General features: G+C 32.3%; 4 protein-coding genes across 12 annotated transcripts; 3 read left to right on the plus strand and 1 right to left on the minus strand.

The window, feature by feature from the left end:
- Positions 1-2257: 2257 nt before the first annotated feature.
- On the minus strand, positions 2258-5128 carry LOC107369396 (josephin-2). 4 transcript variants are annotated; one of them, XM_089269727.1, is made up of 8 exons: positions 4995-5128; positions 4614-4789; positions 4325-4424; positions 4101-4115; positions 3783-3930; positions 3571-3699; positions 3278-3479; positions 2258-3027 (listed from the first exon to the last, which is right to left on the minus strand). In XM_089269727.1, the coding sequence occupies exons 5-8, from the start codon at positions 3908-3910 to the stop codon at positions 2911-2913; spliced, it is 576 nt and encodes a 191-aa protein (XP_089125853.1). In that variant the 5' UTR covers positions 3911-3930; positions 4101-4115; positions 4325-4424; positions 4614-4789; positions 4995-5128; the 3' UTR covers positions 2258-2910. The 4 variants fall into 4 exon arrangements, with proteins under 4 accessions (XP_089125853.1, XP_015792833.1, XP_015792832.1 ...); XM_015937347.3 differs by lacking the exon at positions 4325-4424; XM_015937346.3 differs by lacking the exons at positions 4101-4115; positions 4325-4424.
- A 523-nt stretch (positions 5129-5651) lies between these two features.
- LOC107369395 (gamma-tubulin complex component 3 homolog) lies at positions 5652-8913 on the plus strand. The gene is made up of 3 exons (XM_015937344.3): positions 5652-5898; positions 6034-6147; positions 6212-8913. The coding sequence occupies exons 1-3, from the start codon at positions 5814-5816 to the stop codon at positions 8671-8673; spliced, it is 2661 nt and encodes an 886-aa protein (XP_015792830.1). The 5' UTR covers positions 5652-5813; the 3' UTR covers positions 8674-8913.
- Positions 8914-9499: 586 nt separating this feature from the next.
- LOC149093324 (retinoic acid receptor RXR-alpha-B-like) lies at positions 9500-13298 on the plus strand. Of its 2 annotated transcripts, XM_089269726.1 has the most exons (6): positions 9500-9634; positions 9791-9845; positions 10138-10753; positions 10968-11125; positions 11231-11376; positions 11466-13298. In XM_089269726.1, exons 3-6 carry the CDS (start codon positions 10167-10169, stop codon positions 12063-12065), a joined length of 1491 nt encoding a protein of 496 aa, XP_089125852.1. In that variant the 5' UTR covers positions 9500-9634; positions 9791-9845; positions 10138-10166; the 3' UTR covers positions 12066-13298. The 2 variants fall into 2 exon arrangements, with proteins under 2 accessions (XP_089125852.1, XP_089125851.1); XM_089269725.1 differs by lacking the exon at positions 9791-9845.
- A 515-nt stretch (positions 13299-13813) lies between these two features.
- LOC107369247 (polypyrimidine tract-binding protein 1) lies at positions 13814-18109 on the plus strand. Of its 5 annotated transcripts, none has more exons than XM_089269724.1 (6): positions 13814-14565; positions 14673-15722; positions 15818-15933; positions 16622-16655; positions 17023-17115; positions 17189-18109. In XM_089269724.1, exons 2-6 carry the CDS (start codon positions 14873-14875, stop codon positions 17617-17619), a joined length of 1524 nt encoding a protein of 507 aa, XP_089125850.1. In that variant the 5' UTR covers positions 13814-14565; positions 14673-14872; the 3' UTR covers positions 17620-18109. The 5 variants fall into 5 exon arrangements, 3 of the variants coding, with proteins under 3 accessions (XP_089125850.1, XP_089125849.1, XP_089125848.1); XM_089269723.1 differs by having other exon boundaries at positions 13814-13941; XR_016200202.1 differs by lacking the exon at positions 16622-16655.
- The last annotated feature ends 57 nt before the right edge of the window (positions 18110-18166 follow it).

Raw genomic sequence — 18166 nt, forward strand, 5'->3', positions numbered from 1 at the left:
ATGAACCGAATTCTGTTATCTTACAATATTCACACGGAAATTCCTTTTCAGAGGATGAGAGTCAAATCAACCTTCTTTCCAGTTATTATTCATGTGACGATAGATCTTGGTGAGAGCATTTTAAAGATTTAATCAAATTTTTGATCCAATCAACTCGATTTGTGTTTCTTTTCGTATTATTTGCATCCAAGAGTCATGAGTTAATTAAATGTCATTGATTGATCTTGATTGATTTGAAAAGATGTGACAATAAAATGCAGCTCTAGAAGAATCCAATTAGTGTGAGTACATTGAGTATTGATGCACCGATGCTTTGATTTTGCTCAAGCAAACTGAAATCAAGTGACGCTAAAAAACCATTGGACTTGAGACTGAAACATACAAGATAAATTGAAGAAAATGTTGGATCGCTGATGAGCATCAAACATTTACATCGATGAATAATATGTTTCAGATCGCTATCAGAAAGTGTCTGTTACTTACTCGGATGGTCACTCGAAGTTTCATGTTTAACAAAAATAAGAGTGACCAGAGTTTTAAAGGTTGAATGCTATTTAAGGCAATGTTAAAAGCGAGAGAACTGTAGATAAATTGAAAAAAGTATTCAATCTGTGATGTAAACAAACATTATAAGCAATAACCAATAATAAGATTCAGCTTTCTAACTCTTATGGTCTCAGAATGCGATCAGTGCAACTGAAGATCGCACTGATTTGTTGTACAGAAAACAGAAAATTTATCACACAAAATAGAGCCTATTTTGGTTGACCATCAAATTTACATCAGATTTATGATTTTGATGAGAGGCTTTCGATGATTTTGGTCTCATAATTTAACAAAAGGCGATCGGAGTTTCAACTTTTACCCTGATTTCTGGTTATCTCCTTTTCAGGTTCAATGTGCAAATTTTTATGCGCTCAAACCTCCGTCACTAAATGATCATGCAATGAAAAAACAATTTTAATACAATATAAATTTATTTATTAACTTTTAGAAGAAACATTGAGTTTATTGTTTGAAATCAATCAAATGTTGCTCAATTTTTCAATGTAACATCTTTTTCAGTGTAAACTGGGAGAGTACCAGCTTTGACTTGCAAGTCAAAGACACTGGTAGATGCATCAATACTGGTTGTTGAATCGCCCAATACAAAAGGTGTAGTCCATGAGCATTTTTCGCGATAAATTACGTGTGGTTCTATAAGTTGTTTATCGATAGAGAATCGATGACTGCCATTGCTAATATAACCTTTTATACTTGAATCAAGATTACAATCAAATTGTAATTTACTGTCGTCTTTTCTGTTTAGAGTTACAGTCACTTGATTGCCATTATCTTTCCAATAATAAAGTCGATAGCGAATTTGTTTTTCGATTTGGTCAAAAGTGATCAGAAATGCATCATTACCATGAACCTTATTGCAGCACTTAAGGTATTGAGCGTGATAAATAGGAAGTTGACTTGTGTCTTGAGCAACTGTGACGTTCTGTGATTTATCATAGAGTGTTATTGATTGTGAACTGTCTTTGAACATATCTACATACTTTGGCCAGACAGTATCATAAATGTTGAAAGTCCAAGTGCAGTATAAAACACCTTCCATGTAATACGATGATCCAGTTGGTAAACTGTAAGTGCCTCGATCAAACCTTGCATAAGTCGACCCGAGAGGCGATTTATAACAAGTGTATACATTTGAAGAAAAGCCTGATTTGTCAAAGCTCAACTTGATTGTTTTTTCATCATCTGATGTTAAATTATAAGCTTTCAGGGTTAATTGAAGATAATCATATGAATATAAGGCTGGGATCACTTTAAACTGAGCTGTAACCAGATTATTTTTTGAGCAAACACCAGAAAAATCACTTGATATACAAAATGTTTTAGATAAACACTCATCATTACATGAATTTTGAGCTTCAACTTGAAGATTGATTAAGACAAAAATGAACAAAAACGAGAAACACATTTTAATCATTTTGCTATAACTGACAAGTTTTACCTCTAAGTTTGACACATTTATAGCTTCGGAAATAATGGGAAAATTAGGGCGTCAAGTTTATCGTATATTGATTGATTTTATCGGCTATTTTCTAATTAATCAAATCTCTATCATCTTTGTAACTGTCCAATCCATGTTCATTGCTTTATTTATCATTAAAAATTTAATTCTTACCAGTATAAGTTTCAATGATGAAACAATGAACTTAAAATTTACATAATTAACGAGAAATAAATTTCGATTCAGCTTCACTGGTTACAATAAACTCAATAATTATCTTTATTAAACAAATTTTAATAGGATCTTTTGAGTTAACTCTGAGCTCTTGAAGTTTAATCAGCTGGTAGGTTAGTCAGGCGATTCCTTATTTACCATCACTAAGCACAAATTAAGCAGAAAGGTTATCATTTGAATATAAATAAAGATTTCCTTAAATTGACAAGAAGCAAGTTTTGACAAGTTGGCAACGGTTACATCGATAATAAGTAATCACATCGGACATGTAGGACTTCGAAGGAATACATTACAAATATTGTATAAAGGCACTTGATAAATAACAATATAATAATTATAAAAAAGAAATGAATATTAGATCCCTAATATTCAGGTGTTAGTGATCATGATTCAAAAAAAACTGAGAGCCATTAATAACCAAGATAAGGTTATAAAACTTATAAATCAATTAGTGGCGAAGAAAATTAAAAATTCAACATTCATTGGCATCATGAGAATGATTAGATTTAGGGTTGTCTCTGGTGTTGTCCTGTCGAAATAATTGCTTTACAAGCTTTCCAAGTCTACAAAATCAATACGGCAATTCAGCAATATCTTTACCAAATAACTTAAATCATTTTCCTGTTAAATATGCCATTCATATGCTTTTGATATTTGTTAGTATGTTAAATAAATTATTCAGCATTACGATAACAGGAAAGGTCTTCTGCTACTTTTTTGTCAACCACAAGAAGAACTTGACAGTCACCAGAGCTCAATTTATCACGAAGAAGCTGAATCATCTCAGTTTCCTGTAAAAGAAATATAAAGAGAGATGTGAGATTTTGCGATAAAGTGAGATACAGTCTTTTCACACTTATTTTGCCTAAAAAAACAGCACCGTCTATTATAATGCCAATAGTACGACAAAAATACTATTTAAATTATCCTAGCACTGTTTATGCTAGGAACAGAACTCCGATACCAATAGACGGCTGTTTTCTTGTCAAAATAAGAGTGAAAAGACTGTATGAGTAAATCTAGAATATTAATGAGCATTACTTGTCCAACCGCTTCGGGTGTATCCAATTTAGAATCTAAATTATAATATTGGTCTCCTATTTTTCTAAACGCGATCCAGTGTTTTTTAGAAGCAAATAAATTGCCAATATTCAAAATGCTCAAGAGGGTCTGGTTTTTTTGAAAATTGTCAATGTTTAGGATGAAACCAAAGATGTGATTCATGTTAAGACAGTTTGGATCTCTGTTTAAATAAAAGAAGAACGGTTTTATTACGATTTTGAAGTGAAATTGATATTTTTCACATTTAAATTAGAAAAGTTGAATATACACACTTTCTTTGATCAAACCATATAGCTTCAAGTCCTTTGTCCTGAAGAGCTGACATGATAACATTAACGTCATAATTGCCAAGGCCAAGAAGAGCTCGATGTGGATTCAGAAATCGACTACCAGGTGATAATCTAGAGTTATATATATTAAATAAGAAACATAGTAGTGAAAAAAGTGCCAGGTATTTCAGTAAAAATGTTTTTTTTGAGCTTACCTTAAACATATTTCATCAAGATCTGCCTGTTTGAATGCATCACTCTGTAGTAGATTGTTAAGAGTATGAAGAGCACAGAGTTTCTTACGCTGCTTTTCATGGTATAAATTAAGTGGTGATTTTGACATTTGATCATCTGGTGGATTTGCTGCAGTACAAGTAAAACATTGTGTGAAAGGGGTCATTTTAACAGTGATAAGATGGATGATATTAAACGAAAGAAAAACAATTTTATGTTAAAAATTATGATGAATAATAAGAATAAAAAGTAACTTAATGGGAAGAGCGATGAAGTTCGACTGATATGCGTTCACTCACCATAGTTATGATTAACTTTTGAGAGTTTATATGTGATTGTTTAATGAAGAGAGAAACAGTAAAAGATATAAAAGATAGAGAAAGGAAAGAACAATTACTATTAAACTCTGATATATCTAAATAATTCTTTGTTTGAGATTATTGTCGTGATTTAATAACGGTAGGCATCAAGGTAAAAATTATTAACAGAATAAGGAGAAGAGGTAAAAATTGGTAATGATTACCAGATATTTGTTGCTATTATCAAATGTGTAGAGAGAAACGGAGCCTTTCCAGTTTATATTTACGCATGAAATAAACTACACCAAATCTACATTTCTCAATCTAATAAACACAAGAATAATATGATAAGGCTGATAAATAATAAGGTGATAACATTATTCAATAAAGTAATTAGTTTATGAGGTTTAAAGCAGATCAATAGAAAAAAGTCAACATGACAAGACGAAAATCATACATTCTGAAGTAAAAGATTAACTTTATCAAATCAGATAATCATATAATAATACTCACAATTACTTTAAGATGGATTTCATCTTTCCGTTTACAAGGTGTAGTGGTTAATTACATTCATTGCTCTAGACTGCAATGGAAGAGATTAAACTGATCATGAATAAGGTTACCATACAACCCAATACCAAAGCTTTGATTCACCAATAGTTGACCATGTAAACACTAGACCAATATATCTAAAATTAATAGAAGAGATATTAGAGTACATTGTTAATAAACTGATAAATTTAATATAAACTCGACTTTAAGTTGTATTCTGCAATTGTCTGGGTATATTTCCTGACCGATGACTACCAATTTGACCGTAATTTGAAATGATGGTATCAAAGAGTGAAAAGATATGAGCATCTCACAATATCTAACACAAAGCAGAGTACTTACCATCAAATAGCACGTACCAAATAGCTTTTTAAGTGATCAAGGTATTCTTCACTTCAACTTTAACAATTAAAAATCTTAAATAATCTGGTTTATTAAAAAATTTACAAACAAATCCTCAATTTTGTCTCATTTTTTAACACAAGTCCTGCTGTAAACCAAAACAAACATTTCCAGTATAACTTACTTGGCGGTTTTTTCAAAATGTCAACCGGAATTTTATTTTAGTCATTTTCGATAATTAATTGATTGACTTATTTTCATTTGATTGTATTAACATTTTAAATATTTAAGAGAAACTAAATGTATCATTAATAAGCTAAATTTATCATTAAAAAATCCTAATATCCATTATTTTCATTGTTACATTGTAGATTGAAATCAGTTTTAAAACCGTTAACTGTTTGAATATTTGAAAAAATCGTTTCAGATTTAGTTTAAGATTAGTCTTGATAATCAGATAATTTTGAGTTTTTTCAGATTTGATTCAATATTTTTTAATTGTTTTATTAAATCGGTTGACCTAATGTTAATAAAATACGATTTATTATTATTATTGCGTAGCATCACAGGTTCCCTCCTTTTGTGCTCCTCTCCTCTGTGTATGAGGAGTCCTCATCTCTCCTCACTTGGCGCCTTCTCAAAACAACAGAAGCTTTGAGAAAGGAGCTTGCAACTGATGTTTTTTTTTGTATTTTTGTTTTGCGTTGTTTTTGTGTGGTTAATTTGTTCATCTATATTAGTCTAATTCATAACTTAATTTATTGTTGATACTTGACCATTTTATAGTTACAATATAGTAAAGAATCAAAATACGAGGAGATGGCTGAGAGTAAAGTTGAAAATGTGTTGGAATTGCCATCCCTCGTTTATCGGTTATGTTCAAAATTGACACCTTTCAATACTGGTGAGTAATTACTTCTGAATTTTAGTTCAGATTTTAATGATTTCCAATTAATCTTTAACTTATTCCTTTCCTATACCCTAAAAATAAAATATACTAATGCATTTTTTTTATTTCTGTCATTTTGATACATAACAGACAAGGTTTCCAAGATATACTCCACAACAATGACACTTTTATCTAATGATAATCAACAAATGAATCTTGATGACTCTGACGAGTTTTACGTTATTGAGAAGATAAAGAAACTTCGTATGTACCTAAAAAGCCTCTATAAATTTTGGCTATGATTCTAATTCGTGTTTTTCTTCTCTAGTTGTCCGCAATATGAAAGAAAGTGATGCACTTCGATTTGAAGAGCTTTACTATAAGCTAAAGCGAGTTGGTACTTGTAAAAACCCAATCGCTATGGCTGTCTTCCTCTATGAAATGTCCACTTTGAACAAAAATAAGGATGATAAATTGAATCTATTATGTCAAGATATTCCGAATATTTTTAATCATGGAAATAATTGTAATGGTAATGGATTCTATAATACAATTCCTGGAATGCCTATGGATTATGTGAATGGAAACCATAGCAGGAAACACTCTCCAGTTGCCCCTATTCCACCCGATTTAATAACAGCTTTTGATGATACTAATCATTTACCCGGTCATAATCAAATATCTGGTCGAGGATGGCTCAGAACTAAAGGAAATACAACCAGAGCCCAAAGGCCTTTTTCCTTACAAATAGATGACAGAGAAAATAAAAGGGCTTACTCAGAAATTGAACTGCTTCGTGAAATACTTTTCGCATTTCAAGGATTGAATGGTCGGATATTAGTCCAAGATCCGGCCAACGATGGAAGATATAAAATAAATTCACAATATAATATCGGTGTTTGTGAAAGACAGATGATTCTTCGTTTGACAAACATTGGATGGTTGTTTAACAAAGTAAACAAATATTGCGAGCACACCATCAAAAACGATACATTAGGTTATGTATGCCAAAGTTTTGCTTCAGCTTTACAAGAAGAAGTTCAGAGATACTATAGACTAATCACCGTTATCGAACAAGAGTTGCATTCATATGCAATGGATTTGAATGCTAAGTGTGGCTTGACGCTTTTAAGACTTCAAGTTTACATTTACGATTCGTTTTATCTGTTAAAAATTCTCACCAATTTGATAGAAAACTGTCGCAACAAACGTGGAGGTGCCTTGATAAAAGAAGTTCACAAATATAATCAACACGGTGATCCAAATGTTAGAAGTTGCATGACCCGTATATTACGCCAAGTTGTCCTTCCTATTCGCCAAATGCTTAGTCAATGGATTTTTCACGGAGAAATAGATGACCCGTATAAAGAGTTTTTCATAATTTCAAGTCGTCCAGCTCCAGAAAGTCAGGATCCTATGTGGCATGAAAAATATCAATTAAATAGATCAATGTTCCCCGGTTTCATCGATTTCGAGCAAGGAAAAAAGATTTTAGCAACAGGTAAAGCTGTCAATCTACTTAAACAAGTTTTTGAAGATACCTCTTGTGTTGCTGGTTATGATATCTTGAGAAAAACTTTCGAATCTACCGAAGTTGAATTGTTATTCAATGATAATCGTCGTAATGGACAAGAAGGAGAATTCCAAAAGCTTCTTACTTCAGCATATCATAATACTAGTGAAAAAGCTCTTAAGCTACTTTTCGACAGTTATCATTTCATGGATCATTTGAAAGGACTTCGAAAATTCATGTTACTTGGCCAAGGTGATTTTATTCGGCATCTTATGGATCTTTTAGTGAATGAATTGGAGAAGCCAGCTCAAAATTTGAAATTACTCAATCTGAAAAGCTTACTCAATAGTGCCATTAGAGCAACTAATGCTCAGTTCCTCGATGAAGATGTTACTGAAAGGGTTGATGTTCGTTTCTCCGATTCCTTGCAAGAAACTGGTTGGGACATTTTCACGCTAGATTACCAAACAAGTGGACCTATAAAGACAATACTTAATGCTCAGATTATGAAAAACTATGGGTCTCTATTTAAATATCTTTGGCGATCTAAAAGAATGGAATATGTTTTGGTTTCCATTTGGAAAAGACAAATAATTCATGCCAGAGACACCAAAATTATGCCTAAATTGGTTCCAGTCTTTTACATTAGTCATATTTTGCAAGCGGAAATGATGCATTTCATCCAACAAATGCAGTATTATATTGAATTTGAAGTAATGGAATGCTCATGGGACGAGTTAATCCGCAAAATGGAGAGTGCATCTGATATTGATCAGTTGATAGAAGCTCAAGAACATTTCCTCTCTACAGTCATCTCCCGGTCAATGCTGGATGCTGAATCTCAGAGCTTATCAGAACAATTGAGAGCCATTTATGACATGATTATTCAGTTCCAAAGTGTCCAAGATAATCTTTTTAAAGCCATTGATACTGAACTTGAGGAAAGGAAAAAGTTTGATGCTCAGAGGAGGTTAACTCAAGAAAATTTGGAATTAATGACACGCAAAGAAATGGAAAGAAGAAAAAACTTTGACTCTCATATAATCCCTGATTTTAAGTTGAAAGTTCAATTGTTAGGTAAAACTTACGAAAATATGGTTCAGAAGTTTTTGTTGCTGTTAGCAGTTCATCAAGATGCTGATTTGCGATTCCTCAGTTTTAGACTAGATTTCAATGAACATTATGCAAAGCGAAACCCTCGTCTGGAAACATCATTCACTTATTCCAAACATCGTTCTTCCCTCGATTCCTCAATAATTCATATAAGAAGTGTATAAATTTATTTTCTCGTTCATCATCAATTACAATTGGATATAGACTGTATATCATAATTATAACCTAATTGGTGAGACAAATCAAGCCATAAGTGATGACTGCCAAATATCGAAACAAAGTTTGAATGATAACAAACCCAAAATTAAAGTCAATTTTGGGATAACTTCCTTCAATTCAATAAACATATGTTATTTTAAATTTTCTGAAATTCATAATGAATAAAGACTAAACAAAATGACAAATCGTTCAATCAAATCAACATATCCATACAGTTAGTCATTTAGATGAGTTATTTGTTAATTATGTTTGTTTGCTTGCTTTAATTATCGGCGATCTAGAGTTAGCTAGAATAAAAATCAAATTTAGATTATTTTCTTGCTTCTTTCGGAAGACAGGTCTTGTACAGATGATTGAATTAATTAATTGCAAAAACAGTTCAAAATCACCCACAACTTATTGTTCAATCGGATTGAATCAATCCATTAAAAAAACTGAAATTTCCGTTTCCTTGAGTAACTTTAGTTTGGATTCAATAAAATATCGTTTTGAATTTAACCGAGGATCAAGTAACCACCCGGAATCCTTTGAGATGAAAAATAAAAGTGAATTGAATTGCAATCATGGAATTGATGTGCGGAACAATCAAAATGAACAGACGATCGTGATTATATTAAATAGGTTGATTTGTGCACTTTAATGTTTAAAAAATGATAATGTTCAAATTTTGTTCATAAAATTCCTTAGAACGCCATCTATTGCTGTTGTTCCGTTCTTTGCACCCGAAATGAAAGAAAGCAAAAACCCAAGAAGAAATGGTTATTGACATTTAAGACCCGCAGTGAAATAGACTAATTTATTAGTTTTGTTGTTTTTTGTTTCAGAAATCATCTTTTGTTATCATCTTTTCTTACCATTTTCGGTATATTTTTGGTAATTATAAACCAGGATCAATGTTGAATTAAGGTAAGGTTGATAAATCTATTCGATTGATGAATTTTTCTATGCTCAGGTTGATTCCAATTGATCTGCTATCTTTCTATTCACCTCTCTCTTCTCTCTCTTTTTCTCTTTCTACTGCTTTTGCTCTCTGTCTCCTTTTTTTGTTATCACTTGCTGAAGAACAAGTTAAAATGTAAAAATATTGGAGAAAACCTGAAGAAGTGTTCTCTTAAAGGTAGAGTAATGTTCAGTCAAGTTTAATCTGATTCAAATTGTTTTCACTCATATTTAGGATTGATTATCTATTTCTATTGAATATAAACAGTGTATATTTAGTTGTACATAGTCTCCTGGATTTCGTTGACACCCTTATCGACGTCTCTATAATCTTTGCTTCCAGTTCATTCATTCTCACAACACTGAATGAAGTGTCATTCACTTCTTCATTCATCTTTCTATTTCTCTTTCTTTTCTAACTCTCTTTCTTTCTTTCTACTCTTTACTTTTTTTTCTCACAATATTTTAAGATTTTTACCACCAAGACAATGACGTTATTATGAGTGAAAAAGAAAATGAAGCAAAAAAGATTAAACTTGATTCCTCTGGTATTGGTATAATAGAATCATCCGAATCTAACGGAGCTATCATGTTGAACGATTCTACATCTAATTGTCCATCACCTTCACCATCTCGTGTGGTTCATATACGGAATGTTCCCATAGAAGCTACTGAAAATGATGTTCTCAGTATTGGTACTCCATTTGGTGAGATCACCAATGTTCTTTTGGTGAGAGGAAAAGGTCAAGCCTTCTTAGAGTTTGTTGACTCATTCTCTGCTCAACAAATGGTTAACTGTTGGTCTGATCCTAACAACTCACCGATGCAACTTTGTATTCGGGGAAGACAAGTATGTGTCCAGTTTTCAAAGCACAAAGAACTTAAAAAATCTCTTCTTGGAACAAATGCTGGTTCAGACAGCAGCTATCAAAGTACATCTCCTCAAAATAGTAGACATATAAGCAACGGTGATTCTGTTGGAGCAAGTTCCGTTTTCTCTAATCCAAATCATCCTTTAAGCGGATCAAAACATCTCTGTTCTATTTGTGGTGATCGAGCCTCTGGGAAACATTATGGTGTTTACAGGTAAATATTCTTAGTCTAGTTTTCACATCGTAAATTTCCCTCATCAATAATGAGTTGAACCCTCTTCCATCAATATAGTGTTACTTTGCAAGTTTTGGGTAGACAACCTCAGTGTTGGCAAATAAAGTTGAAGATATGCTCATTTTCCCACTGATTATCATGCTTCTTCGTTCTAATTTTAGTTTTCATTTCATTTAAAATGTTTTCCCAACAGTTGTGAAGGATGTAAAGGATTTTTTAAAAGGACTGTTCGTAAAGATTTGTCTTATGCTTGTCGGGAAGAACGAGATTGTATCATAGACAGACGACAAAGGAATAGGTGTCAATACTGTAGATATCAGAAATGTCTCGCTATGGGAATGAAAAGAGAAGGTAATTATTTTTACATTTTTATATTAAACGTCTCTTTAAAAAGTTTTCAGTTTTTTATCTTCTTTATATTTCTCATCTAATTTTTTTCGTATTTATCTTTTACAGCCGTGCAAGAAGAAAGACAAAGGAATAAAGAAAAAAGTGAAAACGAGGTTGAAAGTACAAGTAACTCACAGAATGATATGCCTATCGAAAGAATACTGGAAGCTGAATTACGAGTGGAACCTAAGAATGAAGACATAGATTCTCGAGTAAGTTTTAGTTTACTTTAATTCATCAATCATTATAAATTTATAGCTGTTATAAAAATTAAATTAATTCATTTTTCTTTGTGTCTCAGGATCCCGTTAGTGATATCTGTCAAGCGGCAGATCGACAACTTTACCAATTAATTGAATGGGCTAAGCATATTCCTCATTTCACCGAGTTACCCGTTGAAGATCAAGTTATTTTACTTAAATCAGGATGGAATGAGCTTCTCATTGCAGGCTTTTCTCATCGTTCAATGTCAGTTAAAGATGGTATCATGTTAGCCACTGGTTTGGTTGTTCATAGAAACTGTGCTCATCAAGCGGGTGTAGGTGCTATTTTTGATCGCGTGTTAACTGAATTAGTGGCTAAAATGAGAGAAATGAAAATGGACAAAACTGAACTTGGTTGCTTACGATCTATTGTATTATTTAATCCCGAAGCTAAAGGACTCAAATCAACACAACAAGTTGAAAATTTACGTGAAAAGGTTTACGCAATCCTGGAAGAGTATTGTAGACAAACTTATCCTGATCAATCTGGCCGTTTTGCTAAATTACTTCTTCGTCTACCTGCCTTACGGTCAATTGGTTTAAAGTGTTTGGAACATTTATTTTTCTTCAAATTGGTTGGAAACACATCTATTGACAGTTTCTTGTTGTCCATGTTAGAATCTAATTCAGACTCATAGATAAGCTGAAAGATTGTGGTTACATTTTATTACGGCAATCATGAAAATTAACTTTTGAAATTTCTCCTGTTATCAATTATATCTTATATTGAGTCTGTTAAGCATGTTCAGCTCAGATTTAATGAAATGTTGGTTAATCATTATCTAATCGTTATGTGTATGAGATTAATTTTGCAGACCAGAAACAATTTTAGCATTAATATTTGCTACCAGATTCTAGTTTCGTCCCCGATAAATATTTTGGTTCAGGTTATTTGTGCTTTTATATAGCTTTACGAAAGCATAAGCTAATGTTTTGAAAGTAATTTCATGATTGTTTTTATGCATAGTTATCCTATATTCTATTCGAAAAAAACTGAAAGATATTTAATGATCACTTCGATGAATACGAATGATACCAGCTTGATCCTGCCTAAATTTTCATCTTCATCTCTTTCTTAATCATTTTTCTCTTTACTCCACTTGTTTTCCTCTTATTTTTTATTCACTTTCTCCTTTCCTTTTCCTTTTCCTATTTCTTTTTGTTTAGCTTTTCTTTACATTTCCCTCTAAATTATCTAAACAAAATATCATTTCAATTATCACCATCTGCAGCATTATCAACCCTTTCTCTTCATTATAACCATCATTCCCAGACACAGCTCGTCTTGATAAATAATTGTTGGACTCGGACTCCATTTTTGCTTATATCTTATATTACCTCACTATTTTGAAACCAAAAGAAATACAACACAAAAAGTTCATACTTATTATTGATTGAGCATTTAAAGGGTTATTATTAATAAATTGTTTATAATATAAAAAAAGCTTGAATGTCATAGCAGATTAAAATCGAATAGGAAAGATATTGAATTCCACAATTTCAAATGTCATCCAATTCTTGAACAATTCAACATGAAAGTGTTCTTGACTCGCTCACTTACATTGATTAAAGCTAATCTACTCAAACCATGGTTGACACTATTCCGATTGGAATCTTTGTTTTTGATCTTTAATTGCTTAAAAACTGACAATTAATCAAAATTTGCCTGTAAATTTTCCCTCTAAGTAAACTTAAATGAATGGATAATCTCAATTTCTTCTTGTTATTGTAATTTTTTAGTTGACTACGCTTTTATACATACTTTCTTTCTTTGTGAATAAGCCCCAATTTATTTTATTTTCATCTGTAATCATTTTTGCCCTTAAATTGTATTGGTTTGATATTTATTAAATTTCTATTTGGGTTTATTATTATAAAGTCTATTTATTATCACGAAACACCTTCCAAGTGTATTACCAATGGGCAATATATCAACCAAGAGATATTGCTCCGATATAACCACCACAAGATGAACAATAATCACCAACGAGCAATAACACACGATTCTGTGACATTACTCAGCATTAGATTTTTTTAATTACAAAATCTATTAATTAAAATCAATTGTAAATCCATTTTCTTCTGTATTTTACTTTTCATTTGAATAAAACATGAATGACGACCACTCTCATTACTCTCAGTTTTTTAAGCGGCAGAATTAGTAAAATTGTTACGGCTTGTAATCCAGGAGTTGACTTGAATCACCTACAAGACACATTCGAAAAATTTAATCAAGCAATAACAGTTTAAATGACAATAATAATCGTTATTAATACACAGCTGATGAAAAGGCAATTTTAAAATGTCAATTCAAATAGGAATTTGGCTGAGGGATCATCTATTAATTACAAGCTGAAAAGTTTCCGTTTCCTCCGTAACATTTGGTTACTTAATTTTTGAACAAGGTTTTCTTGGATTTCATCTTCATCATCACAATCCATCATCATCTCCATTATATTTTTATCAATTAATCATCATTTTTCTAATTTAATCTGGGATCCACGTTAAACCAAAGTAAGAATAATGAACCTCATTAACACTAACATTTATTTACAAATTAACTGTCAATTTAACACTTACCTTTTGTGTTGAATTTCATGCATACTTTACTTGTCACTGTAAAGTAATGCGAATAAGTTAAAATGGCCGGTTAATTATATTTCTGTTTTCCCATTCATTTGTTTTCCCTTTTATTCTGGCGCTTCAATTCATGTAGCTTTCATCCCATTTTTTAACCCATTTAATATTATTTTTTTTATTATCTATTTCGTTTTATATTTTTATTGACATTTGCAATAAATCAATCATCTATCGTTTCTATTATCATTAGCATTATACACTAGTGTTGCTCTCCTTGTATCTTTCATCTATTTTGAGCTTAAGTCAAGGATAAGGTTTCTTCTTATTTCTCATGAGAATCTGCATTTATCTATAGTGTAAGATTGGTTTCTTCCTTTGATCAGTTCTGCCTAAATCTTGGAATTTTATAATTGTGATCCCATTTTTTGTGTATATTTTCCCAACAACCTGTACCTCTTATCTGTTTCTCTTGTTGCTCCATTAACCTCTTTTATAAGCTGTGATGTTTAATCTTTCATGTTGATTAATTGTTTTCATCTCTATATTTTCTATTCAAAGGTATCATTTTACTTCCCTTCTTGTTCAACGATTTAGTTTTCCTTTTCCCCCGTATTTTCAATTATTTGATGATTTTTCATTTCAAGAAATTGTTTTTCTCTTCTCAGGTTCATCGGGCAGTCTGTAGTTAACGTTACATAGTTCAGTTTCATCAGAGGAGTATCACCAAATCATATAAATATTTTTTTCTCCAGTTGACATTCTTCATAATCAAATCGATCATATAGATGTACACTTTCATTAGTTTATATTAGAATTACGTCGATCAAACCTGTAACTGCGTGTATGGTTCAAGTTTTGGACATCGATGTCAAATAAACGAGGTTCTGAAGATCTTCTCCACCAGGACAATGACGTTATTATGAGTGAAAAAGAAAATGAAGCAAAAAAGGTTAAATTGGAATCGTCTGGTGTTAGTACAATAGGATCATCTGAATCTAACGGCGCTAAAATGTTAAACGACTCTTCATCAAACTGTCACTCTCCTTCACCATCTCGTGTAGTTCACATACGAAATGTTCCCATGGAAGCAACCGAAAATGATGTTCTCAGCATCGGTACTCCCTTTGGTAAAATTACTAACGTTCTCCTTTTAAGAGGAAAAGGTCAAGCCTTCTTAGAGTTTGTTGACTCATTCTCTGCTCAACAAATGGTTAATTACTGGGCTGACCCAAACAACTTACCCATCCAACCTTGTATTCGTGGTAGACAAGTCTACGTCCAATTTTCTAACCACAAAGAACTTAAAAAATCTCTTCTTGGACCTAATGCTGGTTCAGATGGCAGCTATCAAAGTACATCTCCTCCAAATAGTAAACATAATAGTAGTAACGGCGACTCTCTGGGAGCAAGTACAGTTTTAAGAGTCATCGTTGATAATATTGTCTACCCCGTTAGTCTTGACACTTTCTATCAGATATTTTCTCGCTTCGGAAAAGTGACCAAAATTGTAACCTTCACCAAGAATGCCACATTCCAAGCATTGATACAATATGAATCAAGTTTCAACGCATCAACAGCTAAACAAGCATTGGATGGTCAACAAATGTTTTCATCTGGAAATGTCTTACGTATCGAGTTCTCCAAATTATCAAATATCAATGTTAAATATAACAACGATAAAAGCCGAGACTTTACAAATCCTTTATTACCTCCCGGTACGTTTCGTTCCTAAAACTTTTCTCCTTTTTTATTTATATGATTCTTGTCATCTGTATATTAACTTGTCAATCTTTTTTTGTTGTTTTCATAGGTGGATCACTCCCTGGTTCCTTGGCTGTTAATCCATCGCATGCCTTCTCAACTTTATCATCACCAGGAATTCATGGGATGGGTAGTGTACTATTAGCTTCAAATTTAAATGAGCAGGTAAGCTGTCATCTCTTGATAATCGCTCATTTCTTGAGAGAGATTAAACACACTCGGAAGAGATTATCTTCTTGTTAGCTGGATTTATTCTATTCACAAGTCACCTGAACGTGCAGACAAAGTACGAGAGTTTCAGTCAAGTTCAATAGTTGCTAGTTTCGTTGAGTATAGTTAGACCGGGACAGAGATTTATTTAGTTCGTTTAGTTAACATTACATTTAGGATCCCCGCCTCCTCCTTTGCTTACATCTAAGACCAAATATTCGTTTTATTTTCTGCTTTTTCTTTATTTTTTCCTCTTCAATCTCATTATGTTTTCTTTCCATCTTGATCTCTGTCTCTTTCAACTTTCTCTCTCATCTTTCACTATCCTCTATCTTTTCTCTTTCTCTACTCTCATTCTCTTCTCTCGTGCTATCTGTTGGCGCAATCAAAATATTTATGTTTCATATTCATTCTCTTTTACTTTTCAATCTTCTCTTCTTTTTCTTTCTTTACTTTCTCTTTACTATTCACTCTTTCTCTTTCTCTCATTCTATTTCTTTCTTTCCATGTTCTTTCCTGATCCTTGCGACAAATTTATAAAAAAATTACCAAAAATCATGTCTTGACCCTCCACCATGTTGTTATATCCTATCATTAAACAAATCCCATCACACGATCAACTTTAAATAATTTAAATGACTAGATGGTCACTCCAGACGCTCTTTTCACTCTCTTTGGTATGTTTCTTTCTATTTCATTCACAACTATCATTGTGTCCCCTCTTTTAATTAACCATAAAAAAACATTCAACAAATTAAACTTCCACTCCAATCCTTACTCCATTCAATCCTTAATTTTACTCCCTTTTTGCTGCTCATTTTTTATCTATCTTTCCATCGCGCTCTGTCTTTCTCAGTTAGACTTTGATTTTAAAGCTATCTTGAGAATGACTATCTTATTCTTTCGCGATTCATGATATGATAATCTATCAAGGCTCCTCACCTTAAATATTTTTAATATAACATTCTTAACTAATCTATACTTTTCACTCTGTCATTTTTTCTTCGCCTTTGTTTTTATTATACTATCTTTATTTATTCTTAGGTGTGTATGGTGACGTGATGCGAGTGAAAATACTTTTCCACAAGAAGGATAATGCCCTGATTCAAATGAGTGAGCCTCAACAAGCTCAACTAGGTAAGTCAATGTTCATGAAATTTTGAAATTGATTTTTCTGCTCAACTAACAAACTGATGTTTTTTATTTTTAGCTATGACTTACCTTGACAAAGTCAAGCTATTTGGTAAACCAATGAAGATTTCTGCATCGAAATATTCTTGCGTTCAAACACCCAAGGAGGGTCAACCTGATTCAGGTTTCACCAAGGATTACACCAATTCAACACTTCACCGATTCAAGAAACCTGGCTCCCGAAACTATCAAAACATTTACCCACCAAGTTCAACGCTTCATCTTTCCAACATTCCTTCATCCGCCAACGAAGAAGATATTCGAGAAGCATTTGAACAAGTTGCAGGCGTCCAAGTGGTTAACTTTAAATTTTTCCCTAAGGATCGTAAAATGGCCTTGACTCAATTAGCATCGGTTGAAGATGCAGTTCATGCATTGATAAAGATGCACAACTATCAGCTGTCTGAGGCCAGTCATCTGCGAGTATCTTTCTCCAAATCTTCAATATGATCAAATACAGCTAACTCCTATTATTCATTTATTAATCTTTACTTCGCATCATCCTTCCATTAGCCGTATTTTTATCAGCGTCGGTGACTCCTGAGACGGTGGTTGGTAAAAGAATAGTGATGTTAGCTGTACTTTAAGCTATTGTAAAGATGAGGATCATCGGAAATCAACTGTTTTAATGAAACATCCGTACCTTGTTAATGAAAATACTTATTGCTAACCACTAATTTTGAGAAAGACTTGGATAATTAATTATGAAAGCTTCTTATTTCTTTTACCCCTTCCCATCTCATCTGTCTCTACTGCAAGCTACTAAAGAAACAAAACAAATGCAACTTCTATTATCTTCGACCTTACTTAATATTATTTTTCCTCTCTTTCTTTATCTGTTTTCTTACTTCACTTTCTCTTTTTCATTCACATAATTCTATCTAGTGTTTATCCGTCTTATATTTCTCTTATTAAACTTTATCTTCCTTTTTCCTTCAAATTTTATTAGATTAATTTCACCCATAAATCATTTCAGCTCATAAATTATGATGATTAA

The sequence above is a fragment of the Tetranychus urticae genome, chromosome 3 (genome assembly GCF_039701765.1).
Source record: "Tetranychus urticae isolate SD_2017Ah chromosome 3, NJAU_TeUrti_SD_1.0, whole genome shotgun sequence".
NCBI lineage: Eukaryota > Metazoa > Arthropoda > Arachnida > Trombidiformes > Tetranychidae > Tetranychus > Tetranychus urticae.